The sequence below is a fragment of the Lepidochelys olivacea genome (assembly GCF_965140295.1).
Source record: "Lepidochelys olivacea isolate rLepOli2 genome assembly, chromosome: 10".
Classification (NCBI taxonomy): domain Eukaryota; kingdom Metazoa; phylum Chordata; order Testudines; family Cheloniidae; genus Lepidochelys; species Lepidochelys olivacea.
This window is the reverse complement of record NC_140420.1, coordinates 72,986,247-73,013,366: the sequence shown is the minus strand read 5'-3', so window position 1 is coordinate 73,013,366 and position 27,120 is coordinate 72,986,247. Positions and strand designations below refer to the sequence as shown.

Below are 27,120 nucleotides of genomic sequence, written 5' to 3'. Positions count from 1 at the left end.
TCCCCTCCCATCTCCTGCCTGTTTCGTCTATTTAGAGTGTAAGCTCTTCATGGCAGGGACTGGCTCTCACTGTGTTTGTACAGCTCCTAGCACAATAGGGCTGATCTCAGATGGAGCTCCTCTGTGCTCTCATAACAAATCATAATTAAATGGATGAATAAAGCACATTTAGTGATGCACTGGTTTTGCTCCCCTCTGGCATTCGCTCACTCACTGCCCAAATTCAGTACCTGGCACCCAGTCTCCCAAGTGCCTATGTGAATTAGTGAGGCTGGGCTGGACATCACCCAGTAACTTCTGAGCCCCTGGAATGCGTTACTCTGAGCAGGCCCCTCAGCCACCCACATCCGTTGGTGCCTTGGTGGGACAGCCTCCCTGGAGAGCTTCTTGCTCTGGTGAGTGTATGAGACCACCCCATACCTGACTCACTCTGAATGTGCTTAGCGTGGCCGTCCAGCTGAGTGCAGGGGAATGATGAGCACACTCTGCTGAGCGAGCGTGGGAGCCTTTTTGCCTTGCTCCTCAGTTTCCCCTGTTATTCCAAGTCAGCAATAGATCCGGCTTCATTGAAGGCCATGGCTGCAACCCGTTTCCTGAGTGCGATTACTAGACCAGGATGGGATGTCTTGGCTCCTGGTCTGTAACCCCCCCCTACCCCCGGCAATCAATCAGCACACAGAAAAAAGCCCATCTGTAAATCATGAGAGTCATTCTGGGGGATAAAATCTGTGGCAGATGAGAACTTCTCTTTCAGACGGAAAGCATAACATTGTGTCCTCTGAAGAGATCCGCTGGGAAAGCAAGGCCAATGTGTGCCTTCGCTCCTGGGAGCTCATTCTTGGTGGGGGTTTGCGTGCGTGTGCGGCTCGAATAACAATCTCCTCTGTGTGTTTTGCGTTATAGTCAATCTGAAAAGCTGTGTCTGACGTGAAGTAATCAAGTTGTCTCTCAAGCGGAGAGGGAAGGAGACACTTCAGTCCCAGGGGAAAATACTGTATAGCTCGAAAATATTTTCATTTTTGAGGGATTGAATTTGTGCCCGTTATTTCCCCCCCTCTGAGATGCATTTCTTTAGCTCCCGGGAATGGTGCCAGATTGACAGCCAGGCCTTCTGTATATTCCCCAGACAGGTGCAGTATGGGCCGTGGAGCCACAATCTCTCCCCCTCACTGCTCTGTCCCTGTGCCTGAGAACTGGCCTGGGAATAAGAGTGCAGTTCAGTCTCCTGGAACATTCCTTTCCTGGCCTCTGCGCTGAGACTGCAGGTCCAGCTGGGGCGTGGACACCCTCATACATCTGAAAATAGATACAGGCCGCCCGTTTGGTTTCCACCCAGCAGACCTCTGAACAACCCTCAGCTGACAATAACAGGCCGTCACCAACCACCCAGGCCAGACCTAGAAAGTTCTCTATGCCCCTGATCATCGACTGAGCCATCCCATCCCATCCCGCTGCGTTTCCCAAAGTTCATGGTCCAATGCCCTCGTTAGCAGTGCCATAGTGGTACTAGGAACAGGCCACATTTGATTTTATTGTTCAGCAGTAAATGTGACCATGTACGCTCTGGAGTGGTTTAGACTCAGTAGTCTGATGTGTGCATGGTTAAAGGAGGACTACACTGTCTATGAGGCAGTGTGTCTTAGTGGGCAGAGCACTGAACTGGGACTCAGCTAACCTAGGTTCTAATTCCTGGTTCTTCCACTGGCCTGCTGGGTGACCCTGAGCAAGCCACTTCCCCTTCTCTGTGCCTCAGTTTCCCCATCTGTAAAATGGAGCTGAGGCTACTGACCTCCTTTGTAAAGTGCTTTGAGATCTACTGATGTAAAAGCTAGGTATTATTATTATAGGGCCAAATTCATCATTGGTTTAACTCCACTGAAATCAGTGGATTAAATGGGACCACTCAAAGTTTGAACAAGGAGCCCCCTGGCAGGGATGCTGGGTAGTCAGAGGCACTGCCCAGTAAGTTATATTTACAGGTGGGCAAGCAGCACAAAGAAAGCCAGTGAGTGTCTGGTTTTCAGATGAATTTGTACATGCCCCTTGTGTATGATAGAACAAGATACAGTGGCTGTTTCGCACCTTTGAGCCAATTTGCAGAGGCCTGTTCCGAGCCCTGCAAGGCAGCCTCATGGGACGTACAAAATACCGTATTTATGGTGTTGTGATGTGTTGCGATATCACAGAAGTGCAGCACGTTCCCAAAGGGGACAACACCCCTGAAGAAAGATGAGAGACGCTGATAGAGCCTGTTGGAGGGGAGACATAGGCAAAGGCCTTTGAACAAGGCGGAGAAAAGTTCTACAAAAGGGAGAAGCTCCAGCTTTGTAAACTAACCAAGCAGTCAGGAAAGCAGAGGAGAGGATCGGTTGGTTTATAGCTCCCTCTGCTGGCAAAGGGATAACATTGGCAATGAACAAAGGGTTCTGCTTCTTGAACAATAATGTACCCATCCACCTACAAAAATTTAAGCAGGAATAGAAGTTACTTGAAAACGTTTTGACACTCACACATAAGAGCTGCCACATGGATCAGACTACTGATCTAACTAGGATCCAGCCTCTGTCAGAGACCAGCTCCTGACTTTCCTAATAGTCTGAGTTTGTGGAATGGCGGGAAAGTTGGGAATCAAGACTCCTTGGTCTCCTCCCCAATTCTGTCTTACAGGGAAACCCAGGGCAAATGACCCATCACAGTGCCTCCTTTTCCCCATTGGTCACATGGGGATAACAACTCAGAGTCCCTGACCTACCTCCCCTGAAGTTTTATCTTTGGCTAATGGAATAAAGTGAGAGCATTATTACTGGTAGGCTTTGTCACAAAAATGGGAATTCTTTTCCAATAAAAAAGTTTCAAACAGAATGAAACATTTTCATTTCATTCGAAACCTCAGTGTAATTTTTTGATGAAATGATTCAAATGAAAAGCGATCATTTCAAGTGAACTTGGAAATTTCTGATTTGTATTTTTCAGGCTTTTCCTCCCCTATTCATAACCCCGTCCTGTTTTCCAATGGCAAAAAAGAACAAACCAAATAGAAAAATTTTCATTTTGAATCATTTCATCAAAAATTTGGAAATTTTCAAATCCACAAACATTTTTCACGAAAAATGTCACCTAATTTAAAAATATTTTTAACCACTCTGATTAAGACATTTTTCTGTTACTAAGTTTTAGCAGCATCCTGGCAGGAATTATTATTTGCTTTTGTGAGAGCTTTACCCCCATAATTAATACCAAGGTTCTATCAAGGTCACTTTAAAAGTTCAGTTCTAAAAAGTCTTATTTATGAGCTTGCTTTCCACTCACAAGTAGGCCCATTGACTGAAGTTATTGCATTGGCTTCAATGGAATGACTCCCAGGTATAAAATTAAATGTGTGCTTAAGTCTTTACAGGATCAGGGTCTAAATAATAATTCCCTGTCTTGGACCATGAACATTTTTATTATCTATCACCCTATTGTTTCTTTCCTCTTCCCCTTTCAGAGGTGTGCTGGGCTAATGTACAGTGTAACTGGACTCTACTGACAAAAGGAATAATATCTCTAATAATAGAAGAGGAGACAGAAAGACAGATCAAGAGAGAGTGGCATTTAGAATATCATTAACTGTGAAAAACTAAAGAGTAGGGCTCAGAGAGGAGAGTCACATAGCAACTATCACCAAGAGAGGTAGCACACAGATAGCACCAGAAGCTTCCTTTTTGATATGTCTCTACGCTGGGCTGCAAAGACTTCCTGTAGTGGGAAAATGGGGAGTTCGTTCTCCATGGCCTATACTGTCCCCAGTCCCTTGGTGGAGGGTGCATGCATGGGAGCTAGCTAGAAACCAGCTGTGATGGTGGCATCTCGATGCAACGTCAGTCTACAAAGAACGGGGCTGTGATCCCCTCAGCCTCATTTAACATAAGATTCCAAACCGTCCCAGATGGGAACAACTTCCAGCCGCTTCCAACCGCTTCTCCACTGGAATCGAGGCGAAAGACTTTGAATCCCACCCAGCAGCTGAGTCTCTCTCAAAAGGATCTCCTCCTGCCTTGTTATGCTCATGAGCCTAAGAGACTCAATGAGAGGGGGCTTTATGAGTGAATCTCAACATCTTATCCCACAATACATCATCAATGCTCTTAGACAGCAACTCAGAAACAATTCGCCTTACTTGTGTCAATGAAGACAGCGTCCACATAGATTTTGGTACAGAAGGAGCCCAAGATAAATCCACAGGCTGGTCCAAATACCAGCATTGTAAACAGGATCCCTGCAAAGAAGCAGAAAACAACACAGGGAAATTAAACACTAGGCACAGATCGTTCATCACACATTGGGCCAAATCCAGGCTCTACTGACATCAAGTCAAGATTTGCTTCCAAAGAATACTGTAGAGCAGGGGTTCTCAAACTTTTTTTCGCTGGGCCGCTCTTTGAAAATATTTCGGGCTGTGACCCCCCGCAAGTGATAGCAAATTACGGTACATACTCATAGGTGCATACTCATGGTATTGCCACCCTTACGTCTGCAGTGCTGCTGTTGGTCGTGCTTCCTTCAGAGCAGGGTGGCCAGAGAGTGGCAGCTGCTGTATCCCCCCCATCTCCCCTTTACCCCCCCCCAGCGACATTGGGGTGATCTGGATTCAGGTTGCGGGGCTGTCTGTAGGCAAGGACTGGCCTGTCTCCCAAGATTTGTGAGAGTGTTGGGTCATCCTTTAGGATAGGTTGTAGATCCTTAATAATGCGTTGGAGGGGTTTTAGTTGGGGGCTGAAGGTGACGACTAGTGGCGTTCTGTTATTTTCTTTGTTAGGCCTGTCAGAACGCCACTAGCCGTCACCTTCAGCCCCCAACTAAAACCCCTCCAACGCATTATTAAGGATCTACAACCTATCCTAAAGGATGACCCAACACTCTCACAAATCTTGGGAGACAGGCCAGTCCTTGCCTACAGACAGCCCCGCAACCTGAAGCAAATACTCACCAACAACCACATACCACACAACAGAACCACTAACCCAGGAACCTATCCTTGCAACAAAGCCCGTTGCCAACTGTGCCCACATATCTATTCAGGGGACACCATCACAGGGCCTAATAACATCAGCCACACTATCAGAGGCTCGTTCACCTGCACATCCACCAATGTGATATATGCCATCATGTGCCAGCAATGCCCCTCTGCCATGTACATTGGTCATACTGGACAGTCTCTACGTAAAAGAATAAATGGACACAAATCAGATGTCAAGAATTATAACATTCATAAACCAGTCGGAGAACACTTCAATCTCTCTGGTCACGCAATCACAGACATGAAGGTCGCTATCTTAAAACAAAAAAACTTCAAATCCAGACTCCAGCGAGAAACTGCTGAATTGGAATTCATTTGCAAATTGGATACTATTAATTTAGGCTTAAATAGAGACTGGGAGTGGCTAAGTCATTATGCAAGGTAGCCTATTTCCCCTTGTTTTTTCCTACCCCCCCCCCCAGATGTTCTGGTTTAACTTGGATTTAAACTTGGAGAGTGGTCAGTTTGGATGAGCTATTACCAGCAGGAGAGTGAGTTTGTGTGTGTATGGGGGTGGGGGTGTGTGTGAGAAAACCTGGATTTGTGCTGGAAATGGCCCACCTTGATTATCATGCACATTGTAGGGAGAGTGGTCACTTTGGATGAGCTATTACCAGCAGGATAGTGAGTTTGTGTGTGTGGTTTTTGGGAGGGGGGTGAGGGGGTGAGAGAACCTGGATTTGTGCAGGAAATGGCCCAACTTGATTATCATGCACATTGTGTAAAGAGTTGTCACTTTGGATGGGCTATCACCAGCAGGAGAGTGAATTTGTGTGGGGGGGGGTGGAGGGTGAGAAAACCTGGATTTGTGCTGGAAATGGCCCAACCTGATGATCACTTTAGATAAGCTATTACCAGCAGGACAGTGGGGTGGGAGGAGGTATTGTTTCATATTCTCTGTGTGTATATAAAGTCTGCTGCAGTTTCCACGGTATGCATCTGATGAAGTGAGCTGTAGCTCACGAAAGCCCATGCTCAACTAAATTGGTTAGTCTCTAAGGTGCCACAAGTCCTCCTTTTCTTTTTACAGAAAATAAACATCATAATGGAACCTCAGGCTTTACACTTTAAATTAGATGAAACCCCTGTTGTAATACAAGGTTCCTATTACCTTTGAACAGTGTCCCAGTGTAATGCTGACAGACGCTGGTTGTCGGTGGGCAGGATCAAACCAGGGACCTCTGGAGCTTAGTGCACGAGCCTCTACCACATGAGCTAAAAGCCAACTGGCTGTCAGCTAAGGCTGTAGAGCAGACTCATTAACTCTCTTTCTAAGTGGTCTTGGTGCCACTAGATGGGACAGAATACCACACCCTGAAGGTGTGTGGGTTACACCAGCATACCTCCTAACTGCAAGGGCGATCAGTGTTTCCCAGACAGCTTCCAGCCTAGATGTTGTCCCTCAGTTTCAGACTAGATTTCACTTCAAAACCCTTCTCTTTTAAAAGGGGTTGCAGTTCTCTCTCTGTCTCTCTCTCGCATGGTCACTGAGAGCAGGAGAAGTTCCCTCTTGACTTGATAGCCAGGGTGTCTCAGTGTCTTCCCATTCACTGTAATGGCCCACCATTTGTCTTCTCCTAGGTGCTTGGAGCTAGTCTCATCTGGTTGGGGAGCCAGCCCCTCCCTGGCTGACTGCCCACAGCCCCGTCAGGAGGTGGAGCTGAATGTTGTAGCACAAATTAGGAGTACAGTACAGTTTTATACATACAGACAAATACATGAACTCGTGATGGCAGTTTGTATACATATCTCGAAATGACCATCAAGTTCAGAACATTACAAGCTTTCATAAGAGACCTTACTCGATATACTTTTATGCACAACAACATTGTATACAATCAGTTAATTCAATTGCTTATTCTTTGGGGTTCAGACCCCCTGTTCTTCTGTTGCGGTGTCTGGACCCTGATTTTCACAGCAAGTGCAGCAAACAGCTTAGTGGCCAGATGTGCCCAGGTCTCAACTGGTAGGGTCACTTCTCAGGATGCCTTGCTATGAGCACAAGCTACTGCAGACACAACTCTTCTCCCAGGGCAGATTCCACCAGGGAAATCCTCACCTGTGTCCAGCCAGGTTAAATACCATCCATTTACCAGACAGGCATGGATACTTTCAGCGCCTGGGGCCAGCCTATCCCTGACATACTGAGCTGCTATAATATATGGTGTAAATGTGCCTTTTCAGCTGTTGAAACACTCCCTTACAGTTGCAGCTCCCACCCTGCCACTCCACTGAGGGGCCCCAGCATCACAGTGTTCCTGGGGGTGGGTGAAGGGGGTGTTGTCTTGACATCAGAGGAGCTGAATGGGGCTCATTCCCCACCAGGGGCTGTGGGGCCTGCAAGGAGCTATCTGAGTCCCAGCTGGGACATTTCTCCCCCCACCACCCTGCCTCTGCCTGCACTCTGTATATTGAACTCACACTTCAGTTTGGCAGTGGGACGCATCCCTTGTCCCCTCTGCGAAGCCATCCAGAGAAGCTGTCTGCCGCTGTCCGGACATCTCGGCGGATTGGTAACGCACTGGTTAACCACAGCCTCCCAGCCCTTTAACCCGAAACAAGATTTCAGCCCGAAGCATTTTCTCCTAGCGCAATTCTCAGCAATCAGAGAAATGACCTGCACAGCTGGGGGCAGAGAGAGGAGCTGGAGAAAAGCAGTGGCCTTTTAATACCCGTGACGGAACACCAAGTCTACTGAAACAAAGCCACGTGCCCTAATGAAAGCCTGGCTGGGCAGCAAGGAAGAGTTTGCCTGGCCAGAAATAACTTTGCCTTAGTTCTGTGCATGTGTGAGCTCCTTCAAGAGCGCGGCTTGGCTTTAATAACTGATGCCACGGAGCAACCATTATCCCCTCCAGCGTCTCGCATGCAAACGGAGCTCACCGATACCGGCACCGAAATCAAGACCAATAAGGGGAGAGAGAAAGGGAGAGGCCGGGAGAAAAGAGCGGGTTTCTGAGGAGATTTTTGTAAATGATGCGAGGGAGAGATGGTGGCCTTGTGGTTAAAGCACTAGGCTGGGAGATCGGGATTCGATTCCCCTCTCGAGTGCAAACTATGGGTGTGACCTTGGGTAAGTCACTTATGGTAGGAATTTCAAAGGCCCGGTGTGTGCCTAAATCCTATGGAAGGGTGATGGGACTTGTGCTCCTAAATCACTTGGCATCCTTTGACAATCCAAGCCTTAATCTCTTTGTGCCTCTCTTCCCCCTCTGTAAAATGAGGATACTCCTCCTTTACTTCACATTGGTGAGGAAAGGGTACGTTCACTAATGTCTGCCAGGTGCTCTGAGGGGGCAGACACTGAGGGGGTGGGATCTCCCTCAGAGAAATGGGGTCCAGGGAAGACTGTTGCAGGGGGTGGGAGCTGCAGAGGAGAAGGGTCTCTTGCTATCAGTGTAAAAATGCATGAAGGAAGCTGGTGCTATGGGGGAGGGAGAGGCTGGATGAAGACCGCAGAGGTTTCTAAAAATAAGCAGATCAACTCTCTACTGGCCCCTGGAGCACTGTGGGGCTAGTGGATTTGTTTATGGGTGGCAGTGACATGGATGGATGGGGGTCAGAGGGGAAGGGAGCGTCTCCAGATACAGCAAGAGGTGATGGGCAGTACTAGGGCTGGATTTGTCCAAAGCACCATGCTAGCCTGGTGCTCTTAACAAGGTGTATGGTTTTTAAAGGGAAAACACTTCTTGATATTACTAGTTATCTAAGAGGATTAACTTGTAATATTGTCTTGACACACTTTGAGAGTCAAAGGTAACATTGCAAATAGACCTGCTGAGAAAGAGTAAGTCGCAGCCTACAGAGCACGGCTGAACTCAGCATAATGGGAAATGCTGAATTTGAGCTAAGATAAATCATATTCAGTCCCCACTTCAGACTGTGTGCTGGAGATTGCTAGATATGATCCCACGCTGCCATCTGCCACATTTCAGACTCAGGCATATGGCACAGTGAACGTGCAGGATAACCTCACTAACCTGAGACTCTACACTAAAGCTGGCAGGATCTCCTCCATCTATCTGCAGTACAGCAAAAGCCGCAAGTGACAGAGACACTGGTACTTTTATCAAACACACCGCAGTACACGTACTCAAACTCTCCCAGCATTCAAACCAAACTACAACTGACAAAAGAAAAGGAAAGGAGCACACTTTTTGAAATGCAGCATTCAGGCTTTATCAGCATGTTTGAACTCTTTTTTTGCTAGTTCACAAGGTTCACTAATTCACAGGTACTTTGCCAGTCAACATGGGAATGGGCAAGGATCTGCTATATGTGTGTGGGTATGCACAGAGTTATGCACTAATAATTTGTTTATATGCCACTATGTAATATTAATCATAATAATAGTGCTAGACAGTAATAATAATTGTGTGTGTGTGCAAAGTCAGACTTTTGTTGACTGGGGGATCCGTTGCAAATTAGCCCCATATGTGTTATTGCTAAGGCTGTGTGTCCATCACAGAGGTCATGGAAGTCACGGATTCTGTGACTTTCTGTGACCTCCGTGACTTTTGCAGTGGCCAGTGTGGCTGGCTCAGGGGGTGCCCGAAAACTCGGGCAGCCCCTGGGCCAGCAGCAGTTTGGGTGTGGGAGGGGCCTCAGGGCTGGGTCAGGGGGTTGGGGTGTAGGGTGGAGCTTATCTGTGGGGGGGCCTTCCCGGAAGAGGCCAGCATGTCCCTGCAGCTCCTAGGTGGAGGAGCCAGGGGGCTCTGTGCGCTGTCCCTTCTTGCCGGCACTGTCCCCGCAGCTCCCATTGGCTGCGGTTCCCAGCCAATGGGAGCTGCGGAGCTGATGCTTGTGGTGGGAGCAGTGCCTGGAGCCCCCCTGGCCTTCCCTCTCCCTAGGAGCTGCAGGGACATGCCGGTCAGAGCCAGGTAAGGAGCCTGCCAGCACTGCCAGCCCCCCACTCCCGCAGTGCCAGCGGGGGTCCCAGGCCCCCCCCCCCAGCGCCAGGTCCTGGGCAGCTTGCTGCCACCCACCCATACCCTCCAGCACCAGCGGGGGTCCCGGGCTACCCCCCAGCACCCGTGTCGCCCCCAGACTGCTACCCCCTCCAGAGCACCCACAGCCCCCCGGCCCAAGTTTTAGTCAGGGGTCATGGTACATATAGTAGAAGTCATGGACAGGTCACGGGCTGTGAATTTTCGTTTACTGCCCATGACCTGTCCATGACTTTTACTAAAAATACCCGTGACTAAAACGTAGCCTTCGTTATTGCTCAATACCTGTAGGCACACGATAAGGCCTGGATCCCGGAAGTCCTTGCACAGCACACCATGTGCAAGCCTATTGCACTCTAGTATATGTATGAGAGGAGGCTACACACGGGGGCGCCTATTGTTAGGATATAGATATTCAGGTCTGTCTGCACAGGCCTGTACTCTAGAATTTAGGTGTATTCTTATCACTTAGCTAGCTATAGAGGTATAAAAGAAAGAATCAAAATCACTGTCTGCCGGTGTAAGGGCCTTCTCTTACGGTGACAGTCTGAGGCCCTGTGCTTAGGCTCAGGCCTTTGGCTAAGCAGCAGAGGCAGCCGTAAGCTGGGAAGCGACCGGTCACCTCCTCACATTCCAAACTAGTCACATTGAAATAAGGTGCTATTGGGCTGTGAGGAGTACAATCCTGTCCTGATCATGCCTATCGCCTCCAGAGAAAGGGAAGTGCCTAGAAGATGCAAAAGGAAACTTAGTTTGATAGCATCCTGTCTGGCAAGAACTCACTTATCAATAGCTGGGATGTGAAATCCTCACTTCTGCATTGTTTTGTCATTATAGTTCCCACTTTGCTGTTGTTTGTCTGTATAATCTCTGTCTGGTTCTGTGATTGTTCCTGTCTGCTGTATAATTAATTTTGCTGGGTGTAAACTAATTAAGATGGTGGGATATAACTGGTTAAATAATCATGTTACAATATGTTAGGATTGGTTAGTTAAATTTCAGGAAAATGATATAGCTAAGCAGAACTCCAGTTTTACTATGTAGTCTGCAGTCAACCAGGAAGTGTGTGTGTGGGGGGGAATGGGAAGAGGGAATGGGGGTGGGGAAATTGGAATCATGTTTTCCTAAAGGGGGATATGGGAACAGGGAATGGGGGTGGGGAAATTGGAATCATGTTTAGCTAAGGGCAGGAATGGGAACAGGGACACAGGTAAGGCTCTGTGGTGTCGGAACTGGGAAGGGGGACACTAAGGAAAGAAACTGGAATCATGCTTGCTGGAAGTTCACCCCAATAAACATTGAATTGTTTGCACCTTTGGACTTCGGGTATTGTTGCTCTCTGTTCATGCGAGAAGGACCAGAGACGTAAGTGGGTGACGGAATAAGCCCCCTATCACCTATGGTTAAGCACTAGGCGTAGGTAGCCCTCTGCAATGAGCAGAAGTGAGTCTCAAAATCCCTGCCTCCTTGCTCTCAAGTGCACAGGGCTGCAAGGGAGGGTGGGGGGCAGAACAGGCACGTCTGAGCAAACACAGGGTCAGAATTTCATCTGCTGAAAATTGGCATAGCACCACTGAAGCCAATGGAGATGGCTCTTGGAAATCAGCGCCCAGAGTCCAGAGCTCCTGGGTAGCGGTGGCAGCCGGGAACCCCCAGGGCTCCCCAGTGATTTAAAGGGTCTGGGGCTCTGCTGCGGTTGTGGCAGCGGGAGCCCTGGGCCTTTTAAATTGCCCCCAAGCCCCGCCTCTGCAGCTGGTAGCTCGGGGGTGATTTAAAGGGCCCCGGGCTCCCAGCCGCCACTACCGCAGCTGGAGCCCTGGCCCTTTAAATCTAGATTTAAAGGGCCTGGGGATTTAAGGCCCTGCCTCTTCCGGTCGAGGCCACGCCTCTTCTGGTTGAGGCCACACCCCCTGCTCAGGACTCCAGCGTACTGGGAGGTCCTCTAACTTACTTGCACCCCTGGGCTTAACGTGATCCCCAGCATATGAATGAGACCTTATCTAACATGCACTCTTTGGGCCCTTGCCCAGCGAGCGCACACAGATGATTTGCTCTTGGGAAGCACAATGCTCTCAGGCAAACACGTCCCCATATTATTGTTACAGCAGTTACAGAAATTGCTCTCTTCCTGAGATAAGGTCACACAGGGCAATAGAATGGCTTAGAGTGGTGACGGACTCCCACAGACATCAGTGTCCTAACAGCCACACTAAAGCCAAGACTAAATTCCCAGTACTCCCAGTGGGCATTGTGTATGTGGATCGAGGGTAATCCTGGGTCAGCAGATGGGCTTTTCCACCAAGTTCCAGGGCCATCACCATGGCAGGCGACATGTAGCTTTCTACAGCTTAGAATGAAATACACGTGGTGTTGGGCTGGAGCCCAGAAGGCAGGCTAAGCCAGCTGTGATTGGGGTCTGACCTGTTCTCCAGAGCCAGCAGGGCGTCAGTCCTTTCTTTGTAACCACGAATTGTAGCCGCTGATTTTCACAAAGTGTTTTGCACTCTCTGGAGCGCTGTGAACTTTCAAAGGCTGCTGTTTGCTGCCCACGCGGGATCACTGGGGTAAGTCACACGTGGCATGTCACGAGAGGCCAAACCCTGAAATCCTTAATCCTCTGGCAATGGGGTCATTGAAGTCAGTGGGAGTTTGGGCTGAGGAAGGACTGCGTTTGACCTTATGCTGTTTTCCTGCACAGTGACAAGTCCCAGTTTCAGTTGTGTCAGACTCCAGGGGTATGTAAGCCGGCCCACTTGAATCAGAGCTTGGTTTGGGACTGCAGTGACCAAGAAAGGGACAGAGACAGAGATCCGAGGGAGCAAGACATCAGCATGTGAGAAAGGAGATCCATTTTCTAACACAGGGAACGAACAAGAATGTGTTAGGCGAGCTGATAAAGCACTAGAGAGACTGGTAAAACTGAACACTGGAAAACGTCACTCTGAACGTTCAGCACTAGAGGGCGCTGTGGGATTAAAGTGTCTGCTAAAAGAATGGACTTTTAAAGTATCTTATGCTAAAACATTAAATTATCTTTCACCTCCAGGTTAATTGCAGTTACCCCCCTTCCCCCAAAGGTAACTGTGTTTTTACTTCCCTTAAAGTTTACCCTAAAAGCAAGCTCTCTCCGTGTTCCTCTTCAGAGGATCCCATCTTAATGCCCGCCATGTACTAACAATATACTACAGACAGTCCTCGACTTTACGATGTTCGAGTTAGGACGAACAGTATTTACGACGTTTCTAAACGGAAATCCTGTTTGGACTTTCTGATGTTGCTTTCGACTTTGCGATGCTCAAGCCAACATTGTTCCTGTGGGAAAATCGAGTTACAACGTTTCGACTTCAGACGTGATTTTCAGGCCAATTGTGTCATGAGCCCAGGGACTGCCTGTACGGTATTATCCTTTAAAATAAAATGTAACTCATCTGAGGGTTCCCAAAGCACAGCCCCTACGTACAGCTATTCTGCACCTGGCATGGAAGTGAAGTGGAAAGACAGTCCACTGGGTAAGTGATCACCTCAAATTTGTGAGACAAATGTTCAGTTTCATGTGTGACTTTGGGTGGGCCACTTAGTCTCTCTGTGCCTCGGTTTCCCAGGGGTAAGATAGGGATAACAGCTCTGCCATACTTCACGGGGGTGCTGTGAGGACAAATACATTACAGATACCTACAGTGATGGGGGCCATATAAGTACCTAAGATAGGTGGACCATGACAGAGGTTCAACAGAGCATGCCACAATGCACAACAGTTTGAGACAGGAGCTGAAGAATACTGTATCCAGATTTAGGGGAGTGGAATAACCCATGTTAAAGTTTTCCAGTCACCCCCTTCCTCTGTGATCTTTAATGACCCCACTCATTAAGAACGCTTCCATCTCACCCACCAGCAACAAAGAGCCCTTAATGCTATCAAGGAGCAGGAGCTACTTATTAGTAGAGATAGGCCTGACCCAATATCCTGTCCCAAACTTGGGGGGAAGGGGGTACAGTATGGAAAGGAGGGTGTTTTAAAATCCTGAATCCTGTGGCTTGGCCTATCTATCCCCACTTGTTAGGCCTTTTCCAGTGTTTGCCTCTTGCTTTGACATCAGCCTTATGTGGCTGTGGAGGGCATGAGGGACCCCTAGGCCCTGCTAACCTGCTAATGGAAAACTACTCTTCCAAGTAGGCTGTGATCTGTTTTCAGCAGCAGAGAGACTGTGGGTCAAATCTTGGCCCCACAGTAATTTGTGGCAAAACTCCCACTGACTGCAACAGGCCCCAGGACTGGCCTGGTATGTCTTGCTTCAGCCTCCTTCCTTTGGTTGTCTCTGTGTGGGCTCCTCTCTCCCAGCTTGGGCTCAGCTGCAGTGTGTCATCACCTCCCTGCCTCAGTAACAGGCATGAGCAGTGGTGGACACAATGCTGCCTTGGAAATGCAGCTCTCCTGGTCTTTGGGACAGCTGCACTCACTCCAGCCAGTGTTCTGTTTTCCCAGGTGATAGTCACCTGTTGGGCCCCATGGTTAACCAACTGCGGGAGTGTCTCTTTTTCAGCATTTGACTCCTATACAGAGCTGGGCAGGAATTAGTTTTCCCATCCCAGGAAAACTTTTGAGATTTCCTATCCCAAATCAGGACGAAAAGTCATAATCTGGACAATGTTCAGTAACTGACAATCCAATAAATAAAAAAAGTAAATAAATAAATATTTGATTCCTATATTTTGATTTCAAGATCTTAATTAACCCCCTCACCACCATTAAATGTCAAACCAAAAGTCATTTCAAACAGAAATAAACAGGGGTCTTTACTGCTTAGAAAATGTCAACATGAGATCTCTTTGAAACTTTTTTCTAATTTTTTTTCAAAATGAAAAATTTATTTAAAAAAAAAATCAGTCCTTTCCCACAAGTTTTGGTTTCAACAAATCAGCATTTCCCAACCAAAAAAGGTCATCAAAAAATTCCTGACCAGCTCTAGTTAATTATAATAAAACCTAGCGCGTCAGTCATGCTTTTCATTAGAACTCTCCAAGCACTGTACAGAGGGGAAGGGAGGAGTGATAGGAAGTATCATTACCCCCCTTTGCACATAAGGAGAAACCGAGGCACAGGGAAGGTGAGGTGATCTGCCCAAAGTCACACAGCAGGTCAGTGACAGAGCTGGGAAACATCCCACTGAATGAATGGTTTTCCACATTGCAGTGAAGCAGAGCAATCCTTAGGCAAACCCTGCTACACACTGCTGGCTAAGAGATACTGAAGAAAACTCAAGCTCCCTGTGTTTGCAATGAGAAGTGGGAGAAGCATCTGTCCTGAATCCCTGTAGTGAGTTAACATGGAACAGTAACTCACAGCAGAAATGCCTCCTGGCTGGAAACCAGACTCCAACATGAAAAATACCCGGACGAACATGCTTGTTCTTTAGGGAGCCTGTTTCATGTTCATTTTCAGGAAGGGATCACTCGTGAAGAAGAGCAGCTCCAATGCACAGTGGTGGGCTGGATAAAGGCAACGGGTCACGGAACAAGAACTTTCACTTCAAAACCCGTTAGTGCTAAACGCTAAATGCCAGTTCCACTGCAGGTGCTTGAGCAAAAGGAGAAGAGTGCACCTTGCAGAGACAAACATGAAGTGAAGCAGGTCAGAGCAAAGCCAGAATGCTTTGCTGTGATCTCTACTGGAAAGCTTTGCAAAGCGATCCATCTGCCATTTAACTACTCTGGCAGCTGCCTCCGAGTGGGGATTGGAGCTGAGGGAATCCAGGTTGTGCCCAAAGCAAAAGAGCAAGAGATGGCTATATTTCACAGCATTCCTGATGAGTGATAGGTGCGTAGTACGAGAGCAGGTGAGAAATGCCAAGAGAGTGACAATATTTTCTTATCCACAGGGCATTCATACAAGGGTGCATGTGATCATCGGCTATTCAGAACCCACAACTCTAGTTAAGGTCACATAACAGTTTCCATTCCTAACCTCCCATTTTCACTCACTCAGAAATTTCCCAGGCTTGGTCTCTGCCCAAAGTTGAATTTATTTTAGTGAATGACTGAGACAGAATGGTTGAGCTGTTTTTGAAGAGAGTAACGTATAATATTTATACACACATGCACCCCCACTCCCTGGAGGATATATATTTATATATTGCTCCCTGCAAGATTTAGAGTTACGGGCTTAGGACCTGATGAAGTAGGGCACTTACGTACGTGCTTAACTTTAACCATTGACTTCAAAGGAACTTTTCATGTGCTTAAAGAGGAGCTTTGCTGTATATTGGGGCCTTATGTAGGTGATGAGCCCCAAGCAAGAGACAATGAAAGGGGAAAGGTTAACAAGGGGGGTGAGAGGTGAAGTGACACAGCAGGTGTGTTGAGGCATCATAGGAGAAATATAAATACATAAGCAGACGTCTTTATTTAGTGAGTCTCCCTGAGATGTCAGCATCCTTTTAACATGCGCATCAGAAGCCAATGTAGAAAAGGGCAGCTGTATAAAAAGGTGCGAGGGTGATATCCTTGTGGCTAAGGTCAAGCAGAGTAACAGTTTATTTTAGGGGCTCTCAATAACTAGTTTCTTATTTGTTAGCAAGGGAGAGAGTGCTCTTACTGTGTCCCATTAAGCATGGCCATTTATTCAGTAATCCTTTCCCCCGATGGGGGATTTTGCTGCCTTGACTTTATTATTTTTGACACATTCGATGTTCTGGATCAAGTCTTGCAACTTATTTTTTTGGTTTAACAAATTGATTGTAGTTCACAGATTCACTTAGATCACACTAAGAGAAAACAAAATAAATGCCCATCCAAGAATCCAGAGGGAATCCCAAATGGAATTTGAACATGCAGCTCTCTGTGCTAAATTCCTATCTACCAGTAAAATTACTGCACATTACACTACATATAGTAAAATTAACTGGGTTTTTTAAAAAAAACAGCTAAGAATTTTCAGGTGTCACATTAGCCACCAGAAGGCGCTCTGCAATCCCAAGAACTAGCAGAGAGCCACAGAGACTGACAAAATCTCATTAATGATTTTACATATGGACTATATAGTTCTAACAAAATGCATCTCCTCTAGTTCCTACCAGCCTCTGCAATCAGACCAAGTCATTGGAAGGACTAGGAATTAAGTCCTGAGTTCTCAACCTGGCTCTGCCACTGACACACACTGTGGTCTTGCCAAGTCCCTTTGCTTCCCCATGCCTCAGTTTCCCCACTATAAAACCAGCCTAATACTACTAGCATTGCCAACTCGCACAATATTTGATGTTTTACTTAAAGCTCCAGCTCCCAGAGGCATGCAATCAGGTGAGAATCTCTGTTTTCATTGTTTTTTAGCCCTGGTGGTTGCAGGGAAGAGCTTGGAATCACAATCTGACCCGAGGGCACCTAAAGGCTCAGGAGGCAAAGAAAAGAAGCCCATGTTTGTTAGATTTCTTTTAAAAAAAAATCACAATTTTTAGGAACCTGACTCATGATTTTTGAACCCTTAGAGTTGGAGATACTATAGTACAGACCCACCCATGTCTGTGCAGCGCTCTGAATGTGGAAAATACTATGTATTATTAGGGTTCCAGAATGAATCGTTGGGTTGGGATAGGCCTTTAAAGTGAGACAATGTAGCCTAGGCAGCCGAGCTCAAACATATAAGTTCTTATAGTCACTGGCCTGCTGGGTGTCCTTGGGCAAGTCACTTCCCCGCTCTGTGCCTCAGTTTCCTTATCTGAAAAATTGGAATAACTATCCTGCCCTCCTTTGTAAAGTATTCTGAGAGCTACTAATGGAAAGAGACTTAAGTGCAAGGTATTATCTCTATATTATATTATATTATATTATATTAGAGACTCTGCCACCGAGTCCCTGAATGGCCTTGGCCAAATCACCTTATTCACCTCCTTGCCTCATGTAGAATTTTTCACTGTTCCTTGCGTCATGGGGCGTTTGTGCTGCTGAGTTAGCATCTGTACTGAGTGCTAATCTTGATTGTTATTTCTAGCTCCCTATCACAGCCTAGGAATTATTATTGTTTATGCAGGCTATTACCACAACACTAATTTAACTGTAAATTCCTTTATTAAATCCAGTCTGAATGCTATTTATACAACTGCTCTAACCAGGCCTAAATAATAAGTAAATTGACTACATCAAAACAGTAACAAACCATTTATAAGCATTTGATCAAGATATTTACAAACAGGCTAAACCCTGGGATGCTCAGACTCATATTGCTCAAACAGGTCGCGTTTAATAAGCAATAAAGTCATAGAGGAGAGAAGAAATCAGTTCTCAGGGTGGGGATCTACTGAGCACCGAGGGCAGGGGACCTAGATTTAGAATAGCTCTCGTCACACAGCTTCCGGGCGAGGCACAAAAGCAACTCACTGGCCCATAAAGATTCTGAGTATCCTTTTCAGAAGCACCTTTGTGATTTAGGAACCTAACCCCCATTTTTAACAGTGACTCAGGTGCCTAAGTCACGCTGCCTCTGAGAAGGTTACGCTCTCTCTCCGCTGAAAATCATGCACACCCACCCCAGCAAAATCATCGTCCCTTCAGCAGAAGCCTTCGTCCTGCCTTGATGCCTAACACCGGCAGAGCAGTACAATTTCAGAGCCCAGAATCCTCTACCTAAGAGCAGCCTGCCCCCAGATGTACACATCTCGGGCTAACAGGCAAAAGCATCGGAGCTGGCTTCAAGTGAAGCAGCAGAATGTTAGGGATAGAGGGGGGGGGGGGCTCATAAGAATTGCACTGGGTCCCCCGCAAGACAGACAAGTCCCTGGCATCAATACTGAGGCTCCAGTGTTGGTTTGTGAAGGAGCAGTGGTTGATCTGGGCTGCGATGGGCTGAGATCCAGAGACAGGATGCCGCTGTTCCAGGAAATCAGGGTGTAGAAACCTGCGCCTGACTCAGAATGAAGCAAGTGGGGATCCCTGCGCTGTGCTCTCCCAGACACCAGCTGTGCTGTCTAGTACTGAGAGCCAAGGAGAGAAAGTGACTGGATCTCCCTGTGCCTCTTAGGGTTGCCAACTTTCTGACTGCAAAAAAACGAAAACCGCTGGCCCACCCCTTCCCTGAGGCCACGCCCCTACTCACTCCATCCACTCTTCCCCACCCTCGCTCATTTTTACCAGAGTGGCCGGGGGTGCAGGATGGGGCGTGGGCTCTGGGAGGGAACTGGGGTATGGGATGGGGCTCACGGCTGGGGCAGGGGGGTGGGGTGCAGGAGGGGATTCAAGGTGCAGGCTCCGGGCAGCACTTACCTCAGGCGGCTCCTGGAAGTGGCCGGCATGTCCCTCTGGCTCCTAGGTGGAGGCGCGGCTAGGTGGTTCTGCCACCCATCCTCAGGCACTGCCCCCACAGCTCTCATTGGCCTCGGTTCCTGGCCAATGGGAGCTGCGGAGCTGGCGCTCAGGGCAGGGGCAGCATGCGGAGCCCCTGTGGCCGCACCTCTGCCTAGGAACTGGAGGGAAATGCTGTCCACTTCTAGGAGCTGCATAGAACCAGGGCAGGCAGGGAGCCTGCCTTAGCCCTGCTGTGCTGCTGACCGGACTTTTAATGGTCTGGTTGGTGGTGCTGACCAGAGCTGCCAGGATCTCTCTTCAACCATGCGTTGCAGTCGAAAACCAGACACCTGGCAACCATAGTGCCTCTCAGTGCCCCATCTGCAGAAAGCAGCTGAATGAAAGCAGCTCACAGAATCCTCTATGGCGAAACAGCACCTGCCTGCATTGTGGGCATTTTTATTCCCACACACTGATGAAGGAAGCAGGAGAGAAAATATTGAATCATTTGACATGAGTGCAGGACTGCTCCCTCCAGGAGGCCTCCGGTCAATCACTTGAATTCCTTTTGCCTCAGTCAATCCAACTGGAAAAACCAATAGAAAGAAGGGGCTGCTCTGAAATCTGGAGGTTGCTGCCTCATAGTTGAGCTCTCCGGAAGAAGTATGTTAAAACAATCAGAGGATGCCTGCGCCACAGCTTTGTTTTACATGTAGGACCTACCACCATTTTTTATTTTAAAACTGCCAACTACAGTGATGTCAGGAAAACCAGCCTCATGGGTATTTGTTAAGAGAGAAGCCTGATTCTGCAGCCTTCTGTTAATGGCTGGCAGGGATGCAGGCCCGCACTGTGGATGCATTATATCTCCTGGAAAAAATATTGACAGAGAGATAACAATAGGTTCAATGGGGCAGATCCTCAGGCCCCAGTGCAGCTGCCTGCCATGGCATAGGGGACACACCGTGATTGAGTGAGGGGCAAGATGGGGTGTGTGGCTGGAGTGGCCTGCGCTCCTGTGATTCCTGGCTGGTTGAGAGATCCCAATGGGACTGTTGCTCAGCCCCAGAATGGGTGGCTTAGAAGCATCTTTCCCCACAGCTCCTAGCCCCAGGTTCTGTCGAGTTCATCTCAGTTGGGCCCAAGGGCCTGGCCCAATGTATTATTTATCAGCATGGATGGGAGTGCTGTCCGGTGGGTAAAGGCAGGAACTGACATGTTGGGTGCACTAGATTCTACTCCTGGCCCGATCACTGGCTCACAATAGGTTTGTTTTTTATTTCTTTGGTTTGAAGGGAAGAGAAAAAAAAATCCCCCTAAACATCCAGATTTGGAAAAGTTTAAATTCTTAGTTGCTGAGAATGATCCTGAAGAGATCATTCAAGGGCAGCAAATGGATGTGTGCACGTGTATGGTGGGGGGAAGGGTTACATGCATGTGTACGGTGGGGGAAGGGCTGCATGCGTGTGTGTGTGTGTATGGCGGAGGATGGGGCACACATGTGTGTGTGTGTATGGTGGGGAAGGGGCTGCATGGGTGCATGTGGGTGTATATGGTAGGGGAGGAGGTGCACACATGCATGTGGGTGTGCATGTACAAAGAATTAACACTCGGGGGTGAGCTTCCCAGCCTGCTGGGCATGGGTGCTTTCTACCCAGCACTTGAACGATCTGTTCATTACAGCAAAAGGGGACTGGCTGCATATGGAGCATGCCAGATAATCTCAAAACCCTGCCTGTCCCAAATTCCCTGCTTCTGTGGTGGATGGGGAAGGGGTGGGGCCGTGTGAAGGGATTACTGTGGGATATACTCAATCCATATTGTCATGGGCCCTTAAAGAGCCCCTGTTGCACTGCAGCAGGCGTGAGCAACGGGAACATTTGTACAGATTCAAGGCATTGTACCGAGCGAGCCCATGGCTTCTAGAGGTGGCCTCAACCTGTGACATTTCCATCTGGATTTCAACCCCCAGCCAAGCCCAGCGACTCAGAGCTGGGATTTTGTTTCAGCCCATTGCAAAAGGTCCTATTCTTTACAAGCCCTGGATCAGGGTTCTGAATTCAAATTCCCTAAGCACTTGGATCAAGGCAGGTGGTTCAGCCCATCATAAAGACAGGGGCCGATTGGTAAAATCCACAGTCAGAAGCAGGTGCAGGTGTTGATCCTGAACACATCTGGCAACTGGGCCTTGCTCATGTCCAGGGTTTAGGCTGTGGCCCATTTCTGTTGCAGACAGTCACATCTGAATGAGGCTACATCTCTACTGTGGGCGAGGGGTGTGATGCCCCGGCTTGAGTATGCACACTCGCATTAGCGCTCATCGAGCAACCGTGAGTATAAATAGCAGAGCAGCGGCAGCATGGATTAGCTGTGCCGAGTACAAATCTGCCTGAAACCGGTGGGTATGTACTTGGTGCGGCTCAGCTCCATTGCCACTGCCCACGCTACCGCAGGGACACTACTATCTATACTCACGCTAGCTCAGGGAGCACTAGCGTAAGATTAATAGATTCAAAGATATTTAGGTCAGAAGGGACCATTATGATCATCTAGTCCGACCTCCTGCACAACGCAGGCCACAGAATCTCACCCACCCACTCCTGTGAAAAACCTCACACCTATATCTGTGCTATTGAAGTCCTCAAATCGTACTTTAAAGACTTCAAGGAGCAGAGAATCCTCCAGCAAGTGAGCCTTGCCCCATGCTACAGAGGAAGGCGAAAAACCGCCAGGGCCTCTTCCAATCTGCCCTGGAGGAAAATTCCTTCCCGACCCCAGATATGGCGATCAGCTAAACCCTGAGCATATGGGCAAGATTCATCAGCCAGATACTACAGAAAATTCTTTCCTGGGTAACTCGGATCCCACCCCATCTAATAGCCCATCACAGGCCACTGAGCCCATTTACCATGAATATTTAATTACCAAAACCATGTTATCCCATCATACCATCTCCTCCATAAACTTATGGAGTTTAATCTTAAAGCCAGATAGATCTTTTGCCCCCACTGCTTCCCTTGGAAGGCTATGCCAAAACTTCACTCCTCTGATGGTTAGAAACCTTCATCTAATTTCAAGTCTAAATTTTCTGGTGGCCAGTGTATATCCATTTGTTCTTGTGTCCACATTGGTACTGAGCTTAAATAATTCCTCTCCCTCTCCGGTATTTATCCCTCTCATATATTTATAGAGAGCAATCATATCTCCCCTCAACCTTCTTTTAGTTAGGCTAAACAAGCCAAGCTCCTTGAGTCTCCTTTCTTAAGACAAGTTTTCCATTCCTTGGATCATCCTAGTAGCCCTTCTCTGTACCTGTTCCAGTTTGAATTCATCCTTCTTAAGCATGGGAGACCAGAACTGCACACAGTATTCCAGGTGAGGTCTCACCAGTGCCTTGTATAACGGTACTAAAACCTCCTTATCCCTACTGGAAATACCTCTCCTGATGCATCCCAAGACCGCATTAGCTTTTTTCACGGCGATATCACAGCTCATAGTCATCCTATGATCAACCAATACTCCAAGGTCCTTTTCCTCCTCTGTTACTTCTAATTGATGTGTCCCTAGCTTATAACTAAAATTCTTGTTATTAATCCCTAAATGCATGACCTTACACTTCTCACTATTAAATTTCATCCTATTACTATTACTCCAGTTTACAAGGTCATCCAGATCCTCCTGTAGGATATCCCTGTCCTTCTCTAAATTGGCAAAACCTCCCAGCTTTGTATCATCCGCAAACTTTATTAGCACACTCGCACTTTTTGTGCCAAGGTCAGTAATAAAAAGATTAAATAAGATTGGTCCCAAAACCGATCCTTGAGGAACTCCACTGGTAACCTCCCTCCAGCCTGATAGTTCACCTTTCAGTAGGACCTGTTGTAGTCTCCCCTTTAACCAATTCCTTATCCACCTTTCAATTTTCCTATTGATCCCCATCTTATCCAATTTAACTAATAATTCCCCATGTGGCATGGTATCAAATGCCTTACTAAAATCTAGGTAAATTAGATCCACTGCGTTTCCTTTGTCTAAAAAATCTGTTACTTTCTCAAAGAAGGAGATCAGGTTGGTTTGGCATGATCTACCTTTTGTAAAACCATGTTGTATTTTGTCCCATTTACCATTGACTTCAATGTCCTTAACTACCTTCTCCGTCAAAATTTTTTCCAAGACCTTGCATACTACAGATGTCAAACTAACAGGCCTATAATTACCCGGATCACTTTTTTCCCTTTCTTAAAAATAGGAACTATGTTAGCAATTCTCTAATCATACGGTACAACCCCTGAGTTTACAGATTCATTAAAAATTCTTGCTAATGGGCTTGCAATTTCATGTGCCAATTCCTTTAATATTCTTGGATGAAGATTATCTGGGCCCCCCGATTTAGTCCCATTAAGCTGTTTGAGTTTTGCTTCTACCTCAAATATGGTAATGTCTACCTCCATATCCTCATTCCCATTTGTCATGCTACCATTATCTCTAAGATCCTCTTTAGTCTTATTAAAGACTGAGGCAAAGTATTTGTTTAGATATTGGGCCATGCCTAGATTATCCTTGACCTCCACTCCAAAGATGGGTGTGTCTATGCTGCAAACCCCCCCTGTGGCAGCATGTCTCCGAGTGTGGGTCAACTGGCTCGGGCTTGCAGGGCTCATGCTACAGGGCTAAAAACTATCTGTGTGGACATTCCTGCTCGGGCTGGAGCTCGGGGTCTGAAACCTGGGGAAGGGGAAAGGTCTCAGATTCCGAGGTCCAGCCCGAGTGGGACCATCCACCCTGCTATTTTAAGCCCTGTAGCTCAAGCTGACTGTGGCTTTGAGACTTTCTGTTGCATTTCCCCCCCGCACTTATCTTATATGTACACAAACCAGGAACTCACACCCCTACCTCATAGTTTAGATGTGGCCTAAGAGCATCTCTCCCGCCCAGCCCAGCTTCTCCTCTTTAGTCCTGCAGCGTGGTCATAACTCAGTGTGTGACATCACAGCCTGTTGCCAAGGAAATGAATGTGACCTCAGCATTACACCGTACCGAGCAATATTCATGAGATCAGTGCTGTACGGAACCCAGAGGAGAGACAATCTCTGTCCCACAGTGATTACTTTCTAAGGGGAGCTCTCCCACTAAGCTCAATTAGAGACAAGGATGCTTGGCTACTTGGGACAATGGTCAGATCTCTCAGTGGGGTAGAAAGCCCTTTGCTGGGTGACAAACTCCCTACCTGAGCGGGTTACTCTTGAAGGCTGCAGAGGGAGCTGAATAAGGAGCAGCCAGTTGTTTGGTGCACAAGGGGAAGAAGGGAATTCCAAGCATACGAGGCAGCATAGAAGAATGTGTGAAGGCAAAAGTGGTAGAAGACTGCAGAAGTGGTGGTTGGAAGGACATCCAGGGAAATGTGTGGGCAGCATGAGGAGGGGAAGCAGGAGGAAATGAGAGTAGAGATGGGAGGATCAGGAGCTCAGTTCTGCTGCAAAGCACAAGGGAAATATCATTAAGAACTTTATTACTGTTAACCTCACATAGTTAATTTTAACTACCATTTAATAATTAAATCTCACGGCGCCCCTGGAGGTAGGGCGGTGTCATCACCTCCATTTTACAGATGGGGAACGTGAGATGCAGTCCGGAGAATGCCTAAGGTTGCATAATTACCAGAACAGAACCGGGCATTCCCACTTCCAGACTCCGTGCTTGTCCCTAGGCGTCATTTCTGCCCACACCCATCCTGCTGGTTGTGTCTGCTGCGGAGGATACTTCCTTGTGCTGAGAGCACCATGTGAACACAACAGAGCCACCTGTAACTTGACGGAGATCTTACCCATTGCCCCATCCAGCAAAGCCCAATGGTTATGAATACAATCGTGTTCAGGTTTAGGTGGGGCAATGAGCAAAGCAGCATTGCGCTTTGGAGAACTCTTCCAGAGTGCACCGGTGAAAGGTTATGGAGGCCACAAGCACAGAGCCCCCATCCATGATGCTCACATACTTCCCCATTATGACACAACCGTGTGAAAGCAAAATAACCAGAGCTGGAAAGACTCACTACAGCTTCTCTTCTTGCAGACTGATCTCGCTCTATCAATGCAAGCAGCAAGATGACCGTTGAGGAGGCCTTGAAACTAGGAGCTCCCTTATCATCCATAACTGAATTGCTTAACAAGTACTCACTGAGTCCTTGAGACCCAGACAGGCTACTGACCAGCACTTGGAGAGGTCTCTCTTTGCTCCCACAGGAGAACAGTGTGTTGATTAACTCGCATTATAATGTGTTCTGTTCATGATCATTCAGCGACAAATGATTTGCTGCCTCAGGCACTAGGTTTCCTGAGGGAGGAAACTTTTCTGCTGGCAAGGAACTTTGTAAAACTTCCCCAATAAAGGCCAGGCAAACTGGCTGCGGCCTGACTGGGGGAGAGTGGGGGCTGGAATCCAGTGCATACTACCAGGAATGTACTTTGCAGGGACACTGCAGGAACCTTAGTTTTTTCTCCGCCTCTTGGCAGGGGCATGAGCTTTTTAGCCTGGCCTCAGCATGATACATGTACTTTTGCCAGTAGGGGCTAGCACTCAAGTCAAGCAATTTTGAGGAGTTCCCTACCTCTAGACTAGAGTCAGCCATGATGGCCTTATTACTTTACCATCCCTCTTCCTCATGCTCTCTCTCACTTCCCTGACTTCCCCATTGATCTCCCTCCTTCCCACCATCTTCAGAAGGGTTAATCATCCTCAGGCAGTTTGGAAGATCAGCTCCTGGGCCCAGATCCTCAACTGGTGTAAATCAGTAAATGCCTTTGACTTCAGCGGAGCTACTCCTATATGCACTAGCTGATGATCTAGTCCTTGAGTCATGCGGGGATCAGGATGCCAGGAGGAGAAATCTGGTTTGATAACTTCTTGGGGTCAAATCCTTTTTAGTCATAATCCTAATCCTCTTGAAACACAGCATGCCAGACAGCTCTCTGTTCAGCAAGTGCATCAAGCTGCCCCTGTCCCCATTCCTGCCTGACCCTACAGAGCTGATCAAAGAACCTTCTACCAGGAATCAGCTCCTGACATTTCCCCAACCCCATTGGGGCATTTTTATCTCTTTGCTCCATGGTTACCCAAGAAGAGACATCATCTTCCCTGATGTATATTAACTCACATGGCACGAAGCCTGCATCCGTGGCACCATTACTAACACCTAGCTTTATTTTTGTTGTGTAATGCAGAAGCCAAGATCAGGCATCACCCAAAAAAACTGGCTCACTTTGATTTGTTCTGCTTCTTCAGTGCAGCCAGTGAAGCAAAGGGAATGTCAAAGCAATCCTGACAGATGTTTCGAAGTGCCTGCAGCTGCTAATTAATGAGGAGCAGTGTTGGGATGGTTCACTTTAATGTTTAGCCTCTATTCTGATGGGGATCAAAGCAGTTTCAACTATACACTTGCATCAAACAAACAGGGGGGGAAAGGATTGAGTGTTTTTTTAAATTATTATTTAACATTTTAAATATAAATGGGATTGCACAAATGAATCACTGATTATGATTGCACCTGGCTAGCTATATCTGATGCCAAGTGCAGCTGGGTTTTGTGGACGGCCAAAGGGGGTTCATGGAAAGTGCACAGACTCTAAGAGCCAAAATTTCCAGCGCTCAGCGCCAACAATTGGGGCCAAATCTTCAGAAGAGCTCAGCACAAATGGGTCCCACATGTCACAGCGGGAACTCCTAGTGGGGAGGACGGTTTGTGCCTGCAAAATGAACTGTGGGTATCAATCCAAGCCCTTGTGCCTCTCAGGGTATGTCCACACAGCAACTAGACACCCATCGCTGGCCCATGCCAGCTCTAGTGCCCTG

General features: G+C 47.6%; 1 protein-coding gene across 1 annotated transcript in view; it reads right to left on the bottom strand.

Moving 5' to 3' along the window:
• The window catches only part of SLCO3A1 (solute carrier organic anion transporter family member 3A1), a 203,480-nt gene that overhangs the window by 41,047 nt on the left and 135,313 nt on the right, over positions 1-27,120 (bottom strand). Inside the window, exon 3 of the mRNA XM_084640815.1 lies at positions 4,160-4,258. Coding sequence (XP_084496941.1) covers positions 4,160-4,258 — 99 coding nt within the window. The remainder of the gene's footprint in view (positions 1-4,159; positions 4,259-27,120) is intronic.